General features: G+C 51.7%; 1 protein-coding gene across 4 annotated transcripts in view; it reads left to right on the plus strand.

Annotated features, from left to right (window-relative positions):
• ERGIC1 (endoplasmic reticulum-golgi intermediate compartment 1) overlaps positions 1–19976 on the plus strand; it is a 104184-nt gene that overhangs the window by 47045 nt on the left and 37163 nt on the right. For 3 of the 4 annotated variants that reach the window (XM_035014378.1, XM_035014395.1, XM_035014388.1), the window contains exons 2-3: positions 3101–3162; positions 9808–9880. In XM_035014378.1, the coding sequence (XP_034870269.1) occupies positions 3101–3162; positions 9808–9880 (135 nt within the window). Of the gene's footprint in view, positions 1–3100; positions 3163–3185; positions 3337–9807; positions 9881–19976 lie in introns of those variants that run through there. The other variant, XM_035014405.1, reaches the window with a different exon arrangement.

A 19976-nucleotide genomic window follows, 5' to 3' on the forward strand; every position in this document is an offset into this window, starting at 1 on the left:
TCCCTTTGTAATTAAAAAGGATTTTGTGGGGAGGTACTTTGAAGAAATATCCTGCTCCTCATCATACTTTTGATTTATTCATTTATATAGATTTGTGGTTTCCTATTTTATTCAATGGGTTATAATCTATTCCTATGATTATTGATTTTAATGTTCACATTGTCCTTTCTTTGGCCAGTGTCCCCATCATTCTTTGAACACTTTCTTGCTTTCTGACATAAGAAGGTGCTCCAAGTTCATCTTGTTTTTTCCCTGCCTAGTCCTGGAACCAGCCTTTTCTCCGAGTAAAGAATGATATTTAGAAGCCAACATTTGTATTGTGTGGTGACTAACATAACATAATAAAATTAAAAAAAAAAAAAGCCAACATTTGAGTATCAGATGCCCTCTTTGCTATCTGGCTGTCACAGTTCCTGGACCCTCTCATGGAATGAGCTAGGAAATGTATGTGAATATGACGTGTATTTCTGTATTCGTATCTGTTGAAAATCATGAATTCACAGTGAAACCTCCATGTCCACTCTAGCACCACAGTTTATTCTATGTTTCTCTCCATGTATACCTCCCTTCCCCAACAGTGAGGCACCTGGCCCCCATTATCCTCACTGTATTTACATATTCATTTAGTGTGTCCCCCCCACCCTCACCCGTGTATCACTCTCCCATCTCTCCCCTCTTCACCCTCATTAGGTTCTAACCTCTGCCCCCAGCTACCCCCACCTCCCCACCCTGAGCAGCCTCTGACTTCCCATGAAACTCCCAGTCTTGGAATGATGGTTTATAGCTTTTACACTATGAGGCCCAGTTTTGGCCTGTGGGCCCTGGCTGGTGACCTGATATTAACTGGACAGGGAAGCTGGATTGTAAGCCCCTCCCGCCTCTGGTGCCCGGCCCTCCCACCTGTCCTAGCACTGCGTGCCCGTCAACTCCGTGCTCCAGCACGCCAAGCTCAGTCCTCTTTCTTGGCCTCTGCTCTTGCTGTTCTCTCTACCTGAACTACTTTATGGCTCCACCCACCCTTCCTCCAAGCCTCCTGCTCTGTTCAGACATCACCTGCTGCCAGAAGCTTCATGGATTACCCCAGGTGCACTTCCTGGGTTCCTCCGGCACCGTCAGCAAACCCCGTGAGGGAGCACCACGGCATCCTCTTCCCGTTGCCTTGTCTGTCTCTGTTGCTAAACTATAGGCACGTGGGGCCAAGGGCCGATTTTTATACGTGTGTTCCTAGTGCCTAAAAGAGGACTTAGCACATATTAGGTGTTCATGAATGTTAGTCAGATGAATATTAATAATAGTAACTGCAAATATTCTTATAGTACTTCCTGGGAGCCAGGCATGGTCCTAAGTGCTTTATATGCATGAAGCCACTTGGTCCTAACGGCTATGCTGTGAGATAGTATTGTTGCCCCCATTTTACAGCCAGAGGAACTGAGGCAGAACGGTTATGTCAGTGACATGCCCAGGGTCGTACAGTGTGGAGTTATGTTTGAGCCCAGGTGGGCTAATTCCACAGTTCATACATGTTCTTACCTCTCATATGCCTCTCACAGCGAAAGGGGTCAGCGTTTCAGAATAGGGGAGATGAGTAGGTCTGGATAATTGAGTCATGTGGACCCCTCCCTCTTGACCACACTCCCAGCCCGTTACTAGTGCCCCTCAGGGGCCCAAGAACAGATGACTGGTAGCTGAGCAGGCAGGAGGGAAAGTGTTGCCTTTTAACTTGGCAGCCCCAGGAATATCTTCTCCCCTGAGGTGTTAGGAAACCCAGCACGTTTCACGTGCAATTAGAGTGAGTGCACGGTAGGCAAATACCAGATCTTTCGCAAGATTCCAAGTCATCGCAGTGAGGTTAGTGGGGTGCTGACAGCTTTTCCCCATCACCGAAGGGGAACCACGTGCCAACTGGTCACCCCTGAGAGCTGGAGCGGCTGGCGGCTTCACTATGCCAAGTCCTGCTGGAGAGCCGGGGAGCACGGTGTGGACTTAGCACTCTGGTGATAGAGCTCCGCTTGGTGAGAAGTGTCTGCTCAGGTTCAAGTGACAGGAAGGAAGCCAAGTGTGCGAGGAGCCTCCTCTGTGAATGCTGTGTAAATCCGCCACAGGCACTCATTTCCATACTCCTCTCAGTGACCTGGCAGGGCCTGGTATTAGTAGCCACGAACAAGGAAACTGAGGCTCAGAGCGGTGAAGCCATTTGCCTAAAGTCACACAGCAAGGAAGACCAGCCCAAGATTTGAACCCAGGGTGGTCTGCTCCCAAGGCCTGCACTCTTAATTAAATAGCTGGCCAGAATGACACCATGTCTGTCTGCCTCCCAAGCCCCCAAATCTTCTGCCACCCCCATGACCCTCGTTTGCTCTGGTGGGGCCCATAGGAGAGAAAGGCATCTGCTCCGTGTGTAGGGAGGAAACCCCTGTCTGACGGAGCCAGAGCCTTGGCAAGCGAACGCCGAGCCTGTGGGCCTCAGGCAGGATTTTACGTTAACTTCATGCCTTGGAGTTGAGAATCCCCACAGGCAGGCTGCAGGAGCTGGGGCAGGGGGGAGTGGAAACAGGAGGGGCAAGGGGAGGCAGGAAAGGGAAGAGGGGGAGGAGAGGTGACTCCGGGCAAGAATGCAGTGCCGTCATGGAACTCAGGAAAGACTGCGTTTCCCTATTTCCTCATTGTTAGCAAAGCCCAAGACGTGGGTTCCGTTTGTTCCACAAGTGCTTACTGAGTGTCTGCTACGCCCCAGGCCCATGCTAGGGTCTGGGGACATGGCAGAGGACAAAACCTGACAAGGTCCCTGCCCTTGTGGTGGTTCCATTGGGATGGGGGGGGGGGCGGAGACCAACCCAGAAACGTAACCAAACGAAGGTCATTTCAGGTAGTTTAAGTGTTGTGAGAAAGTACTAGCAGTACTAGCCTGAGGGCAGGGTCCCCTCAGAGGGGGGTCCGGCAGGCCTCCTGGAGGAGGTGGCCTGAAAGAGTGGGAGAAGCTGGTTCTGGGAAGAACCGTGGCTCGCGCACCAGGTGGCATCCTGGCTGACACCATCTCCCCTGCTGCCTGAGACCTGCACCCTTGTACCCACCTCACCCCTGTCCCCTTTGCTCTCTGCAGGTTTGACATCTACAGGAAGGTGCCCAAGGACCTCACGCAGCCGACATACACCGGGGCCATTAGTGAGTAGTGTCCTTCTTGCCGTTGCCCCCCGCCCCTCCCCCCATGCCATACCTGGGCCTGCTCTGCCCGAGCAGAGCTGCTGAACCAGAGAGGAAAGAAGGAGAGGAGAAAGGATGGGCATCTTGCCAGCCCTTCATATAGTTCCTCATCTGTCCACACCATGACCCTGCAAGGTATAGGCATCGTCTGTTTCTGGAAGGATACACCTGGAATCATCAATAGTAATTGCCCCTGGGAGGGGAGACGGGGGCTCAGGGGTTGGGGGAGACTTACTTTTGCCCTCATACCTTTTAGACTACTGGAATTTTTGACATAAGCATGTTTTTAATCATTAAATAATAATAGTAATTGCACCAGATTTTGGTTTCTTTTTTTTTTTTTTAAGATTTTATTTATTTATTTGAGAGAGAGAGAATGAGAGAGAGCACATGAGAGGGGGGGAGGGTCAGAGGGAGAAGCAGACTCCCTGCTGAGCAGGGAGCCCGATGTGGGACTCGATCCAGGGACTCCAGGATCATGACCTGAGCCGAAGGCAGTCGCTTAACCAACTGAGCCACCCAGGCACCCCAGATTTTGGTTTCTAAATGCCAGTCTTCAGTAAAAAGACCTAAGGCTCCTTGAAGAAATAGCTGTTTCCAGGGCTGGGGCAGGAAGAGCACAGAGTAAGTGTGGATCAAGCTTGGGCCAAAAAGCAAAGAAGCTCCAGAGGAAAGAGAAGGCTGGAGGTGCATCAGCAGGAAACAGGAGCACCATGAAGGGGGCCAAAGACCAACACTGGGGCGATCTGAGTAACAGATCACGGCACAATTGCCTCATGTGCTGAAGAATTACCAAAAAGGAACATGAGTCTGTACGGATGTAAATAAATGGGAGAGAAGGGGTGACACTTCCTTACAGAAGAATTCCAAATAATGTATCTGAATAAGTCCCCCTCCAGGAGGTCAAGCTTCATTCTCCTCTCCTGGAGAATGGGCTGGACTCAGCAAAACACTTGCAAAGAGCAGAGAACGGAAAGGAGAGAGTAACTTCCCTGTGGAGCTACCCAGAGACAGCACCTCAACCAAGTGATAAAGGTTGATGTCAACCAGTGAGAAGTCTTGTGGACGTCACACACCCCCAATGGGATGGAATGGGAAGGGCACCTCCCCTCCAAGGGATCGTCCCAAAAAGGACAGACCTGTCCAATCATGGGAAAACGTCAGCCAGTCCCAGGTTGGGGGACATTCTAGAGACATCTGCCAGTACTCTTCAAAAGTGACAAGGTCTTGAAAACCAAAGGAAGAATGAGGAACTGTCAGTGGATTCAAGACTAAGGACACAGGATGACTAAATGCAAAGTGGGATCCCAGGTCATGTCGAGGAACAGCAAATGAGCATTAGTGGGGAAACTGGTGAAATCTGAGTGAAGTCTGTAGCTTAGTTAATGGTATTGTACAGTGTTAATTTCTTCATTTTGACAACCGTACCATGGTTATATAAGATGTTAACATAAGGAGAAGCTGGATGAAGGGCATATGAGAACTCTCTGTACTATCTGTGCATCTAGTATTACTCAACAATGAGAAGTTTATTTAAAACAAACTAAAAGCACCATGCAAGCAGGAATACTTCATAACCTCATATTCTAGATGAGAAAATGGGTCCAGAGAGGTGAAGTGACTTGTCTGCAGTTTCGTACGCCTCCTGCACCCCCCGCCTGACCCCCTGCTGGCCTCTCCAGTGCTTGGTGTGGGGGAGGGATCCTCCCCGTGGACTGTCCCCTGAGCAGGGCTCTGGGGCTGGGCAGTCAGGTTGGAACCCACTGCTGCCTCCCAGGGTGGGCCATTGTCAGGTAGGGGGATGACCTTGGGGATGACCCCAACTGGGCCTGCCCGGCCCTCCCTCATTGAGGTTGTGGGTGCCTTCCACAGCCCTGGATCCCCACATTGCTGGGGAGGGGAACAGAGCAGCCAGGTAACAGGATGCATGTCCTACAGGCTTCAGGTCTTGCAGAGCTGGGTTCATTCTCCCATCTAGTGGTTGGTGACCTTGGGCAAGTCACTTCACCTCTCTCTGATTCTCAGTTTTCTGATCCGGGGAATAAATGAGTTGCCACCTGTCAAGTGTGGGATATGCGCAAAGTCCTCAGTGCTTGGACTACCCTCCTCTTGTCACTGATCTCCTGGAGCCCCCAGCCTGTGAAGGTCCGTGACAGCAGATGCTGTGATGCTTGGTGCCTGTGTCCCCCACGAAGAGGATATTCAAGGCACGTCAGAGGCAAGGGGCGTGTTCATCTATCTGTCCTACTAGTTTATGAGCCTGGTCACAAAAATTTAAGTGAGGTGTCCTGTCCCCTCCCTGCCACCAGCCATCAGTTCAGACCTCTGCTTCATGGTCTCTGTGGTCTCACCCTTACCAAGTATATGTGACAGTCAGGTCTGTATCCTCCTGGAAGTTTTAAAAAATAGATGCACGCTTGAATATACCGATATTATTGTCATAAGCAGAGAAGGGAGCATACTGTGCACACCACTCTTCCCTGCCTTTTTTCCAACTGATATATCCTGGATACCTTTCATACCGGCACATAAACGGCCCACTACATTCCACCCTCCCGCTGTGTCTGGCAACCCACAGTTGCCATCATCTGGGCAACCCACGGTTTATGTAACCAGTCTCCTGGGGTGGACATTCTTGATTCCGATTTACTGCTATTGCAAACATCCTTGTCCATATATTTTTATATCCTTGTATGGTTATTTCTGTAAGGTAGCTTTCCTAGAAGAGGAGTTACTGGGTCAAAGGACATGTGTATTGTAAAATTTAGAAGGTACTGCCAGATGGCCCTCCAGGGATGTGGTCTGATTTGCAGTCCCAGCCACCGCATGCAAGACAGCAAATTCCTTTACACAAGAGGAAAAAGGCGTGAGGCATGGGAAGCCAGCCCTTAGCTACCATTTAGTGAACAAATATTTATTAACTAGGTCCTGGGGCCAGGTCCCGTGCCAAGTCCCAGGATCGTGTTGATGAATGGGCTTCGGTCTTTGTCCTTGAGGAACGCACGGCTTAGCAGGGCAGCAGACACAAAACCATCCTGTCTCATTACATTGCGATTGTGCTCTTAATAACTGAAGGAAACAGCAAGGGCGCTGGACAATCACAGATCACAGTTTGAATTCTGCCTCCTTCACTTAAGAGGCCGTTTGGCCTTGGACAAATTCCTTGACTTCCCAGAGTCTTGGATGTTTGGTCCTGGGTCCCGTGTCCCTTTTGTGGACTGCACCGGGTTTCCCACTCGCACGTGTTCTCTAGGGGTCACAGTCCTACGGTCCCCTGCCTGAGTCTGTTTCAGAAGTCTAGTATCGGAGAGCCTTAGCTTCTTGCCCAAACATGGATGGAAAACCCTCATCAAGCCTTCAGTATCAGAAAGGCCTTTCTGGTTGAAATACCGCCTACCTGCCTTTTATGTTATTCATTCATTCATTCATTCATTCATTCATTCAACAAATATTCATTTTGTACCTTCTCTGAGCCAGACACTGTGCTAGACCCTGGGGCCACTGTGGTACTGAGACATTGTCTCTGTCCTCCTAGTATGGGGTACTTGTAGGGTGAGCAGTCACAGAGTGTCTGTGATCAGGGCTATTGGACAGTGGGTTTCAGCTGAGCAGACTCAGTGCTTACTGTGTCCACCTGCTGGGTTGACCAGGCTTCATCCAGGCCTTGGACAGAGCACACAGATTTCAGAAAGGAGCCTTCCAATCCCTGTCCCTCCATCCTCTGATCTGGACTGAGTTAGAGGTTTGGGGCGCTTTTGCAGGCTTGGGGGAAGGAAGGCAGTTAGAAGACCTGGCTTGGTCTAGGTCAACATTGACCTTCAGAAATACCTCCCTATTTTGGGCCTTCCATTACAGCATCCAGTGGGTTGCTGGGGCTTGAGCGTGGTTTGGGAGGGGTGAAAATGGTTCTGAAATGCCAGTGCTATGTGATCCTAGAAGATTCCAGGTGAAGGATGTTTTGCCTGGTGGGGGGATTCTTTCCTATGTATCCTAGCTGCAGTTTGCGGGTGAGAAAGAGAAGGACATGAGCTGGGAAGTTAGGACGGGTGGCTGCAGGAGTGCAGCGCGTTGGTCCAGCCGCTGGAGAAGACAGCTGAAATTCGTTTCTATGCCACAAAAGCAAGCAAGCAAACACGGCCCCTCCGTATAAACTCATGCGGCATGTATTTAGGCATAGGTTGCCAAGTGAGCAAAGCATGGTTGAAAAGGTTGTATATGTTATGCTGTTGTTTTCTTGGAGGAAAAAAGGATGTATACGTCTATGCTTAATGCCTGTGGAAGGATGCAAGACCATAATGCTGATACCTCTGGGCAGGGGGCTGCAGATCAGGAGTGAGAAAGAGACTCAACACCCTCTGCCTTTTTAAGCAGCTTGATTATTTTTCTTACCATGTGTATGTGTCACCTCTTATGAAAAGGAAAAAAAAACAAAGTAAAACCCTTTAATACTTACTGCCCCATATAGCTTTTTCAGTGTTTGGAGAATTGGAGAGTCATTCTAGGATCCTGTAGGTTGGTCTGGTTTTAGAGATGTGGTTGGAACTCTGGGGATGTCCCTGTCTTGCTCTTCACTTGGGAGTCCTAGATTTTGGAGTTTCTTTTCTCAGGGCATTGCCTCTAGAATTCACAGGTTCCAGGCCTGTCCCCCCACCTGCCTTCCAGTGTGTTCCCGGACCTGGTCTCTTCCTCTCTGAGCCACCATTTCTACATACTTCACAGGGGCGTGTGCCCCCGTCAGGCGAGAGTGTGAGATGTCAGGGTGACTGTTCATGCTCCCACGGCAGGGCACGTAGTAGGCGCCCAGCAAACTCTTACCCTCTTCCTTCTTCACTCGGAATTCATCTTTGTCCATTTTAAGGTAGGTGGGTGGATGGATGGATGGATGGATGATGACTGGTTTTAGCATTTATCACAGTGCTCAGCCAGTCCAGGAGCAGGCCATCAAGAAGGTAGCAGAATCAGCAAGTGGGACCAGGAACTTTTTTTTCTTTGCAGGAAACTACGGGTCACCCCATTTGTCAGTCACCTTTCCCAAACCCTCCAGGGTCTCCCTGATGAAAAGTCCTAATAATGAGTGAATGCTCGAGCCTTTATTACCTGCCAGGCACTGTTTCAAGCCCAGTCTCTATGTGGTGGAAATTCTCAGAGCAGCCCCACAGGGCATGTTGCCATTGAACAGATGAGGAAATGGAGGCAGGGAGAGGTAAGTAACTTACTCAGAGACCTACAGCAGGTGAGCCGTGGGCCATACTTTGTAAGCCCTTGCCCACGGCACGCCTCTGTGATAAGCCAGACTAGGCGTGCTCAGCCCTCATTCTGTACTCTTGGGGGTGCCTCCTTGTCGGTTACTCCCTCCTGTGTGCCCAGCTCCGGGCCAGGCACTGGAGCTGTGGGGTCTCTGCCTACAGGGATATCAGCTTAGTGAGAGAAAGCAGCCACAAATAGCCAATAAAATGTGGAAAGTACGAGAATAGATTCTGGGAACACAGAGGAAAGAGGGACCAGCTCCACCTCTTGGGGTGAGGGGAGCTTCCCACCAGAAGAGATATTTGAGCTGGGCCTTGGCCCGGGAGGACGGGAAGGAGCTCACCGGGCAGAAAGGAGGATGAAGGGGAGGGAGAGGGGAAAGAGGAGGGAGGACGAGGAGGGGCTGGAACTGTAGGAACAAAGGAACAGCAGTGAGACACATCTACAGAATGGCACGTGGCTCAGTGTGGCTGGATGTTAGATGTTGGGAGAGTGTAAGGAGATGGGGCTGGAGCTGAGGGCCAGATCCTGGGACGCTGGTTATGTCTTGCCCCCAGTTGTGGCTCCAGGGGTCACAGATTTCATCCTTGTCGGGAGCTCAGCAGACGAGATAAATACGAGTGATGTGGGCCAACTCTGGAGCTTTGTTCCATTCTCCCTGCATTTCAGACTTGTGTAAAGAAGTCCTCCCATAAAGAATTGTCTCTTCTCTTGAGGCACAAGTGCTCAGTTATCCCCATTTTCTGAACTCTGGTGAGGACAGGGGCACAGTGTTGATGGTGCAGCTGGGGGTGGCAATAAACAGTGACAGACAGTTGGCCTCAGCTTGCGAATCAGGGAGACAAGAGGGAGTGGTGGGGCCTATGGCAAACTGGCCAGCTCAGACCCCACGTGGGAACAAGGGCTTGAGTGTGGGGGAGCAGCCAGAAATCTGGACTTTTATGTGAGATCATATTGTTCAGTGTCATCTCCGGATTTTAAAATCCATACCACTTTTGCTGAACAGTATACATTTGTGGGCCACCAATTTGCAACCTCTGTTGTTGACTGACCTCTGCATTAATATGCTCGTGTGGAAGGAAGCCAGGCTGGCCGCCCTGAAGACCTGCCTACCTATGGGGGTCAGTCCCCACAGGAGGGTCAGCTCAGTACCAAAGACAGTCTAGCTTTCTGGGAACAGGGCTGCTTCGACTAAGAAGGGGCTTTGGAGTGTCAGTGGGGCCTCTCTCCCCCTCCCCCTAAGCAGCTTTCCTCAGAGGGCAGGGGGAAGGGAAGGGAGGGGAGGGGTGGGGAAGGACCAGCCCCCCTCAGCTGGCGTCCTCTACCCTTAATGGTGTGTCTCTGTGTTGTTCCTTCCAGTCTCTATCTGCTGCTGCCTCTTCATCCTCTTCCTCTTCCTCTCGGAGCTCACCGGATTCATAACGACGGAAGTGTAAGTTCCATGCCCCCTCAGGGGGCATTCTAGAGCTTTCTGTGACCCCAGATGAGAGGAGGGAGGGGCTTTAAAAAGGAGAGAGACCTCTGAACCTTCCAACTCTCTCATATCCAAGCCCGTGGCGTCCATCACTCCTCTATTTCTTAAAAGGGTTTTGAAGTTAGAGCGAAAGCAAACACTGTTTTGTTGAAGCCAAAGAGAACATTCGGGTTCTGTTCTGCGGGGGGGGGGCTCCTGGGTACTCAGATGAACAGAAATCATGGGCCCGTCTCTGCTGTCCCTTTTGTTTGGCCAGTGGGCTTTTTTCCCTCTGAATCATCGCAGGGTCATTTGATGTGAAAGCTGGGGGAGTTCAGAGAAACGGGTGCAGCTTCCTAGCCGAGGGGGGCGGGGCTGCTGACATCAGAACCCAGCCCCCACAACTAAGCCCCCTTCCCTGCTCAGAGGCCCACACTCCGTGAGGAATCAACGTGGGCTTCCTGGCAGTGCTTGACGCATTGTGAATCGATACCCGATTTCTAGAATCATCCTTTGCCCAGATAACCTAGTAAGTGCTCTGGGGTATGTGTAACAAAAATGCCATTGGGATTATTCAGTCTCGGCCTCATCGGCTGCCCTGAGGTGGCATTAGACCCCAGAGCTTCCTGCCTTGGCCACTGGCTCAAGGCTTCCAAGCCTCTTCATTCCTGTGTTTACAACTCAGAAAGTCATCATGGGGCTGGGCCCTGGCCACCCACTCCCTTCTCCAACACGGGAATTTTCTTTCTCGCTCATGGAATTTCTTGGTTTCCTTTGCCTCCCTCTCAGCCACAATACAATAGGAAACAAAAAACATAGTTGCTTAGCCCAAGACAGGCCTCGTAGCCGCGGAAGTGTTACCACCTTTAATCCTCAGACAGCCCTGGGATGTACTTACCTCCTTACAGAGGAGGAGAACTGAGGCTCAGAGAGGTGGAGGGACTTGCCCATGCTCATACACTGAGGAGGGGGCTCCCGAGGTCCGCCAGTCTCCTGAACCCACAGGTGTGTCGGTCTTATCTGTTCCCCACCACCACCCGCCAGCCAAATCATGTCATTCCTGCCCTCCGCTGGTTTGGGACAGTTTGCCTTCCCTGTCCCTCCGATCCTATTCTTAACCCTGATGGCACCAAAGCCCAGGGGGTCTCATGGAGTGGTGGAAAGAGCTCTGGACAAGGCATCGGGAGACCCAGGGCCAGGCTTCTGCTTGATTACCACTTTGCTATGTGACCCTGGGCAGGTTGCCAAACCTCTCTGGCTCTCAGTACTGCTGGCCAAACAAAGGAGGGTACACCAGAGTCAAAGCTTCCAGGTCTGGGGAGGTTTGTCTGCTTCCCAAGATATGTGACCCCCTGACCATGCAGGGGTCAGAGAAGGTTCTTTGTCCCACTCAGTTCCTAATGGGGGGTGGCTCTGTGCATATTTGGGCCACTGGTGTCTCAGGGGTCACCCCATCATGAGTCGGAGTTGGAAACAGGGACAGCAGCAAGATATTAAGACCTACTGTGTGCCGTACACCTGCTGGTCTTTCCAGGCTGCACCCCATTCCCTGGTGGGGGAGGCGGCTGCTGTACAACCCCCTCATGTTCTGAGCAAGGTGAGTGGGGTACATGTGTGACAGCAAGGAACGAGCCCCAACTGTATCCCAGGCACCAAGGAGGCTTTATATATTCCAAACAGGGCCGCTAGGAAGTGCAAAGGCCCTGAGGCAGGCATTACCTGGTGTACGTGCAGAGCAGATAAAGAGCTGGTGTGGCTTTGGAGCAAAGTGAGCAAGTGGGGAAGATAGAATATGGAGTAGGTAGGACCAGGTTGGACCAGGTCATGCACACTGTTGTGTATTAATGGGACTCATTCTTGGTCCTGAGCTCCCAGAAGTCAGAAACCTCAAAGTCTGCCTCATTCATTGCTGTGTGGTTCCATGCTCGGAGGAGCTGAAAATGCCAACAGTGGACACAAACCATGAACAAGTGAACAGAACTAGACTATATCAATTAGTGAAAAAGGCTCTGAAGAAAAGAGAAAAAAACACAGGGCAGGAGACAGAGAAGGTATGTGATATTTGGTGAGGTTTAAATAAGATTATTTACCAGAAAGGTACTTAATGTAGCACCTGATATACTTTAATATCCATGGATCCATAGCTCTTCACGCATTTATTCATTTCCTATTTATTTCCCATCTAATGCTAAAAAGGTAAGGCCACCCAGCACGTGCCATTTAATGAACATTCCATGAATGTTAATTTTCTCGTCCCCTCCCCTGAGCTGAGAACAGCCTCCTTCACCTCCTGCTGACGTTGTGAGGGCAGCTTATTTAGCTGTTTGTCAGCTCAGCCCATGGTGAGGTAGGGTGCTGAGCCAGTGGGCCCCAGACAGGTAAGTTGTGACGTCAGAGCTTGCGACTGGAGCAGGTGGGGCGCTACCAGCTGTGTTAGGGGCCACTCGGGCAAGCCTGCCAGCTTGTTCTGTTTAGCCAGGACAGGGCACGCTCGTGCCCAAGAGCAGTGTGTTCCTGCTGCTCTGCCTTCTGCCCTGCTCCAGGATGTCCCTTTCCTGACTCCCGGGGCATCCTGGACACTCTGGTCCCAGCACCTCCCTGGAGAGGAAGAAAGATGAGGGATGAGTAGAGTAATCACACTGTAGGGCTGTTCGCGGTGTGTTTACCTTTTGTCCTCTGCTAGGCTCTTCATTTGCAATGTGAGTGGCTGGAGGGAGGGAGGGAGGGAGGCAGGAATGAGAAGAGAGACCTGTGTGTCTGGAGCCCAGGGGCCAGAAGCCCCATCTGTCATGATGCAGGGACCCTAATGCCCCCTCTCCCCCCGCTGCCACGTGACCATGGTGTAGGAGTGCCCAAAAGGAGTCTGTAGGGGTGAGGACTGAGGACTCCACAGAAAAATCCAAAGGAAAAAGGATTGTTCTGGTCTTCCTGCTATCAGAAGCTTCTCTGATCCCTGGGAAGGCCTGCCACTTTGGGAAGAAATGAAGGTCACAATTATTCTTTAATGGATGGCTGGCCCTCCCTGGCAGTTTTGTGACCACAGTGGGTCAGCCCCCCCGCCCCATCAGATGGTATCCCAAGGAAATGAGGTCACTGCTGGTAGGATCAACATTGCTCCAACCCGGACCTGTGGTTATCAGTGACATAAGACACTATTCTGGCCCAGCCCGGTGGGGAAAGGAGGCCTGTTTGTTTGTGTGGTTGGATTCTAACCTGGGCTTTAGACAGGCCATTAATTACCCTTGGGAAAGTGGCCCCATAAGGTGCTCTGCAGCTTCAGGTTTCCAGGGGAGCAGCAACCCCCCCTCCTGCCCCCGCCTCCAGACAACATGGCTGCAAAACATTCCAGCCTTTGACTGCCCAGGCTTGGCTGCTCTTAATTATTAACCCAATGAGGATTTATAATAAGAAAACGTAGTAACTGGAACTCTCCACTGATAATTTATAGTATAATACATTTGTTATACTTTCTAGTTACAATTTATAATGGGCAACCGCGTGCCCGCCAGCCACCTAGGTTAGCACTTTACAGTGATCATCTCATTTAATCAGCACAGAATCCCTTGAGGGAGGTTCTCCTGTTAGCCTTAGCCCCACTGTACAGCTGGGGAAACTGAGGCACCGGGAGGCTCAGGCCACAATGGGGTTAGTAAGTGGTGGAGCCAGAGTCAAACCCAGGTCCATCTGACACCAGAGCCCAGCCTCAGCACCCCTGCCCTGTCATACCACCTTTTTCTGCCCAGAGCATTTTGGGTCCCCAGGTGCATGGGAGCTGCTGCCTTTTGGTCAGAATGTTGGACTGGAAGACTTGGATACACCCTTCCAGGGTGAGGTGGCCGAGCAGGCAGTCAGAACTCCAGGAAGCCATTGCCCACCTAGTGGGAACTTGGAGGTTACCTTGAACTGTGTACTTACATGCTCCATAGCAGGCCCCTAGTGGGGAGGCCAGGAGCTTAACCAGGAGGAAGACCTGGCTGTCTCCCTCAGAGCCCGAGTTACCCACTCTGAGGCCTGCGTTGGGAGCTAGAGCCAGGTCGAGAGACCCAGGATTGTCGTGTGAAGGAGCACTGGTGGGCCTGAAGGCTTCCAAGCTTGGAGTGATTGGACCAGATTCATGCTGCAGCACAATCACCTCTTGTGAAGGTGAACTGGGGGCAGGGTGACCCTGGAGGGCAAGGCCCTGGTGAAGAGACTGGGCGATGGCAGTGGAGAAGGGGGTGGGGGCAGGACTCGGTGGATTTTTGGCCCCCCCACCTGGTAGGGAATAGGTGGGAATACTTATTTATACTTGGAATGGTCAGGATTTAAAAGAAGGTCCTAGAGGGCTTGCTTACATAACGTACATCCCTCCCCTTCCAGCCTCTGTGGGCCTCACTGTTGTGTAAGTTTCCATTAAATCAAATTATTAAGCACAGAGGTCAGCGACTTTGGGCAGGAATTTGAACTATTCAAGTGCTCTTCTAAAAGCAAATAAAATTGTTTTCCATAGATGTCATCGGACTCACGCCTCAGCCTAGAATTTCAGGGCCCTTGGTTACATTCCACCTTCGCTCCCCCCCACCCATACACCTCCCCAGTCCCTCTCATTCTCTCCCTACATGGCCACCGCTCACTGACCCCCACGCAAGCCAGCCAAATCCCTGACGCTGTGTGGTGTCCCCCAACTGGAATGCGCCCCCCTCTCCTCCACCAGCACACGTTGCTTACATCCCCCATTCATTCTGTAGAGGTTGTGATCTCGTGCTCTGTTCTCCTGGCTCGGGGAGCCCTGGTCCCACTCGGTTGGGGAGTCAGATGTGGCAGCCCGACAGGGTGAGGCAGATGGAGGTGACCAAGGGAGGCTTGTGGGGCACAGATGGAAGGGCCCCTTTACACCTCCATGCCCTGTGGGTACTTGAGCCTTGGGTGGGGATGGGGTGGGCTTCTGAAGGTTATCAGAAAGATGATGACACTGCATCACAGGTCTGCTTGGGGACACTTGCCTCTCAGTTTTTCATTGATTCCTTGCCCCATCCAGTTTAATGCAGTGGAAGGAACATGGCTGTGGGCTCCCATGACTTTTATCTATCATCCTCTAAGCCCAGTTTCATCCTTGTGTGAAGAGAACAGTAAGCCTACTAAACATTGTCTTGCTGTAGGTATTAAGTGAGATACCACATGTGAAAGCTCCCAGCGTAGTGCGTGGCACCAGCTGGGTGCTCAGAACGGGAATATTTTCTTTGATTAATTATAAGCAAAGCCATCTTTCACACAGGCTTAGTATGTACCAGGGGCTGTAAAGCACCTTACGTCCATTAACACATTAATCCTTGTGATGAGAAAAGCAACTTTTGAGGAGAACAAACTTTGTTTTTCTGGGTTGCTGCCTAGGCATTTTACAGTATGATAACCCTACTCTCACTCAGAGTCTGGACACTAAGATAAGGACTTTTGAGTTGAGGATGCCCGCCATGAGTGCCCGCTTTTATTTTCCCGGGGCACCTTTTCAAATAACTACTTAGAGTTAAGGCGGGAGGAGAGTTGGTGACCTCTGCCCCAACCATCATATAAGTAATAAGTGCTCGCTACCCTGCTCTCTATCTCCTGCTCGCTCCTGCCCTCCCCCTGGCCCATGGCATACACACCCCCATTCCTGGGATCTGTAAGTAATAAATCTTGGGACTCTTTCTTCCTTTGTGTGGGTGTATTGAAACTGTGCCTTCAGTCAAAATGACCCTGTGGGTTTCACTTCCCCAAAGTGGGAGCTCAGATGCTGGCAAGACTGTGTGGGTGGCTTGTGCCCCCTTGTTCAGCAGGTCATAATTGGCATGTTCTCGATTTAATACACTAGCTGTGGGCCCCTCAGCACAGTCCTTACCACAGTGCTGTGAGGTGGATACCTGTTATTACCAACTCTGAAAACCCTGATATTGTGAGAACAATAAAAGTAGGGGACACTTTCTTATCGAGCACTTACAGTTAACTAAGATTATGCCTGTCCATGATTGTCCCTGTTTTACATCTGGGAAAACTGAGCTTGGTAGAGGCAAAGCCCCTTGCGTAAGGTCAATCAGCTAGAAGGTGGCAGAGCCAGGACTTGAACCCTGCGAGTCTGGACTTCACCAAGAAAGGCCTGCGCAAGGCCCTCAGAGAAGTGAGTAACATACACCCCCCTGTCCTGGGGCAACCTGCAGCTTTATTGCTCACAGCCCTGGGAAGCAGCCCGAATCCTGACCCCTTTCTTGTTCTTTCTCCTTCTTTCTTCCTCTTTGCCCTTCCCTCCCTCCTGGTTTTCTTCCCTTCTTTTTGAGAGGTGTATGTAACTTAGAGACAGCAAAGTGCACAGATCTTAAAGGTGAGACTTGATGACTGCTTGCCTGTGCTTACACCCATGTCACCATCAGCCCATCAAGACAACACCTATCCACCACCTGGAAGCTTCCCTTGTGCCCCCTCTCAGTCAGCATCTCCCACCACCACCACACTATTGTGACTTTTATTACCATAGATTAATTTTGCCTGTCTTCAGACTTCATAGAAAGCTTTCCCAGTTTTACAGTTAAGGAAACCGAGGCTCAGAGGGGTGAAGCAACTTGTCCCAGTTTCCCCAGCTTCTTAGAGGCAGAGCCCGGAGGTGAGCCCATATCTGTCTGCCTCTGCCCCATGGGTCTTCTCATCACCCTTGTTAGTGACAGGAGGAATCAGGCCCATGGGTCCCGAGACAGCAGTAGATCGACAAAAAACTTTTATTGCCCCTCCAGGTAGGTTGATTTCTGGCTGTCCGTTCACCTTTTAAAATCAGTTCAGCCCCAGGGGTGCCTGGGTGGCTCAGTTGGCTAAGCATCCAGCTGTTGATTTCGGCTCAGGTCATGATCTCAGGGTCCTCAGTGGAGTCTGCTTGAGATTCTCTCTCTCCCTCTGCCCCTCCCCCCTTAAATAAATAAATAAATCTTAAAAAACAAAAAATCCTTTCAGCCCAGCCATTAAAGTTAGCTAGCCTTGGCAGGCATCTGCAGGTGGGCTGTGGGCCGGCTTGCAGCGCCGGCCTGGGGTAGCAGGAAGCCAACAGGATTGGAACATCTGCCTTGCATTCACAAGGTGGCAGTCGGGGCCTCGTTGGGTAGGCGGCACAGGTGGTGGAACTGCATTTATCTGGCCGCCCAGAGCCCTTTAGGAAGGCACCTGGGAGCAGTGTGTTCTAGCCTTACGTAACCAGACCGGCCGAGCTCTGCAGGCTTTCTGTCTCTCCTGAGCACCTCAGCCCCTTTGTTCTACGTGGCACTAGGTAGCCTGGGCTCTGTGAGCTGAGAGAGGCCCCCTGGGGGCTTGAGGGTGAGCTCACCTTGGTGCCATACCTGGGATTCACCTCTTTTCTGCACTGAGGTCACCTCCAGAGGATTGCCAGGGGATGACATCATCCCACAATCCCTCAGTGATGTGCTGAGGCCCCGCCTCCCAGGTGGGAAAGGTGAGTAGCTTCAAGGAAGAGTCTCCCTTGTTTGGGAAGGGAAGGCAGGGTCTCCTCTCCATGAGGGTCTGTTAATCATCCAGGGATCTCATCCCTCAACAACCCTTTGGAGTTGCTAATCAAGGCTGGCTGGCATAGAAATGGGGCTCTGAAGGCTGAGGAGGAGAATTTGGCTGTGGAGATACTCATCTTCCGGCATACCTCCTGTGGTCCTGCTTGCTCCTCTCCCACTGGCTCATTTGTTCTTTTTGTTCCCTGATAGGGGCCAATGCTATGAGCCTGCCAAGCACAGGCTCCTATCTTCCCACCCCACAGCCTGTGTGTGACCTCAAGAGAGCCAGCCTGCCCCTCCCTCCCTTTTACGCCCTTGACCCTAGATGTTGAGAGCGAGAGCTGGGGAGATGGCATGAGCCCTGGAAAGCCTGGGTCTCAGGCAGAGAGCAGACAAGCCCCAGGTGACTTTTTGAGCCCACTGTTTCTTAATTGAGCATCAGCTACATCACGTTAGGGGCTAGGAGCATAAAGACAGGGTCTGAGTAAAAATGCCCTTGCTGTGGCCACTCTTTCCCAAAGATGAGGCTATTTACAGGGCTTCCTGGGAGTTGAATTGCTTAGAGCTGCAAGCCTTTATTCTATAGCCTGTGGATAGGACCCTGGTTAATGCTTACAATAGCCACAGCCCAGCCACTTCAAGCTGCCCCCATAGCTGTTCCCTAGGCCAAGCCTCTAGATTCCGTTCCTTCTCCCCACGGGGAGTGCTCTGGGATTTAGGAGTGGGCTTCAGACGCGGCCATCCAGTGTCTACTCAGCAGCTCCTCGGGGATATCTCCAAGACACTTCGAGCTCAGCACAGCCACGTGGAACTCGGCACCTTTCCCTCCCCACTGCTCTTCTTCCAGGGGCTCCCAGTCCAACAGAGGGTTCCAGAAGGAACGTGGCAGTCTGCCTGCATGCCTCCGTCGCCCCACCCCCACGCCCCATCCCGCAGCGAGTCCTGCCCGCTCTAACATGCCATATCTTCCGTCCCTCCCTCCTGTCCAACCCCCCCCACACACCCGTCCAGGCCGTCATCTGTCCCCTGCACCACTGCCTCAGCCTCCCGTGTGGTCTCCCCAGAGACAGTGGCCCCTGTAGTCTGTTAAAGTGTAAGCCTGACCGTGCCACTGCGCTCAGGAGGTGAAGGCCTTCCCGGGGCCTCCGAGCCCGCCTGACACAGCCCCTCTCCATTCTCCAGCTACAACACGAACCCACTTCCCTCTGCTCTACACTGCGACCACGGTGACCTTCGCTCAGTTCCCCAAATCCGCCACTTCCAGGCCTCTGCGCACACTGTCCCGGGGATTCCCCTCCCTCTTTGCTGGGACAGCCTCCTCATCCCTGAAGCCTCAACTCCCATCTCCTCAGAGAAGTCCCTCTGGCCCACCCTCCCCAGAGGTCGGTGGCCCTGTTCATCCCTCCCGTGGCACCCCACAGCTTTCGGACAGTGTGACAATCATAGCTGGTGGAAGGTATCTCTTTAGGGGGTGAGCAGTGTCTGTAAGGTTGAGGAAGGCAGAGATCACGTCTGACTGGTTACCCACTGTCTTTAAAGCCTGACAGGTAGTGGGCACTCCAGAAGTATTTGTTGAATAAATTCATGTTGCTCACAGATCCCAGTGTGGTGCCCTTGTCCTGGAGAGCAAGGTGGCATGGCTGTCCCTGGAGCACCCTGCCCCCACACTGGGCCTCTATTCACAAAGATGCCCACGTCCCTATCCCTGAGACCTGTGAGTGTGTCACCTTACGTGGCCAAAGGAATTTTATAAATGGGATTCCATTGAGCATCTTGAACTAGGGAGATGACCCTGGGTTTTCCGATGGGCAAAGTGAACTGACAAAGTTGCTCTAAGAGGGAGTTAGGAGGTCAGAGAGGAGTGAAGATGCCATGTGGCTCTACTGTGTTTAAAGGTGGAGGAGGTGCTGTGAGCCTAGGCAGCCTCTAGAAGCTGAGAAAGGCAAGACAATGGATTCTGCCCTGGAGCCTCCAGAAGGAGCACAGCCCTGCAGACCCGTGTTACGCCCCTGTTCCAGGAGTGCAAGATAACAAATGTGTGTTGTTTTAAGCCACCAGCTTTGTGACAATTTGGGGCAGCCACAGAACACTAATAGATCAGTCTAGTCATGTCTCCAGCCTGGTGCTCGCCCCAGGGCTTTATGAGCGCTGGACACTGAGGATGACCACCCAGGGAATCCCCCTTTCCCGGTTGAGTGGGAGGGGGCTCAAGAGAGTAGGTAGTAAAAAAAAAAAAAAAAAAAAGAGAGTAGGGAATAAGGCACCATGTGCCTGGTGCTGCCAGGCCCTGATGCCTAGTAAGACTCCCATTTCTCAAGTGTTCAGACACCCCATTAATAGTGAGTGGTATTATCCCATTTAACAGGCAGTTCACAGAGGTGAAGTTACCTGCCGAGTTCACATAGAAAGTGGCAGAGCCAGGATTGGAACTTGAATGTGTCTGACTCTGAAAGTATCCCTCTTCTTCTAAGTGGTAAAGCCAGCATTTGGAGAGGGCCCTCCAGATGGGAGCCCTGATCCCCTATGCCTGAGCAGGCACGCGCTTCCCAAGATGGGAGTTCTAGTTATTTGAGCAG

This window comes from Mirounga leonina, unplaced genomic scaffold (genome assembly GCF_011800145.1).
Source record: "Mirounga leonina isolate KUSES-001 unplaced genomic scaffold, KU_Mleo_1.0 Mir_104, whole genome shotgun sequence".
In the NCBI taxonomy this organism is placed as follows: Eukaryota; Metazoa; Chordata; class Mammalia; order Carnivora; family Phocidae; genus Mirounga; species Mirounga leonina.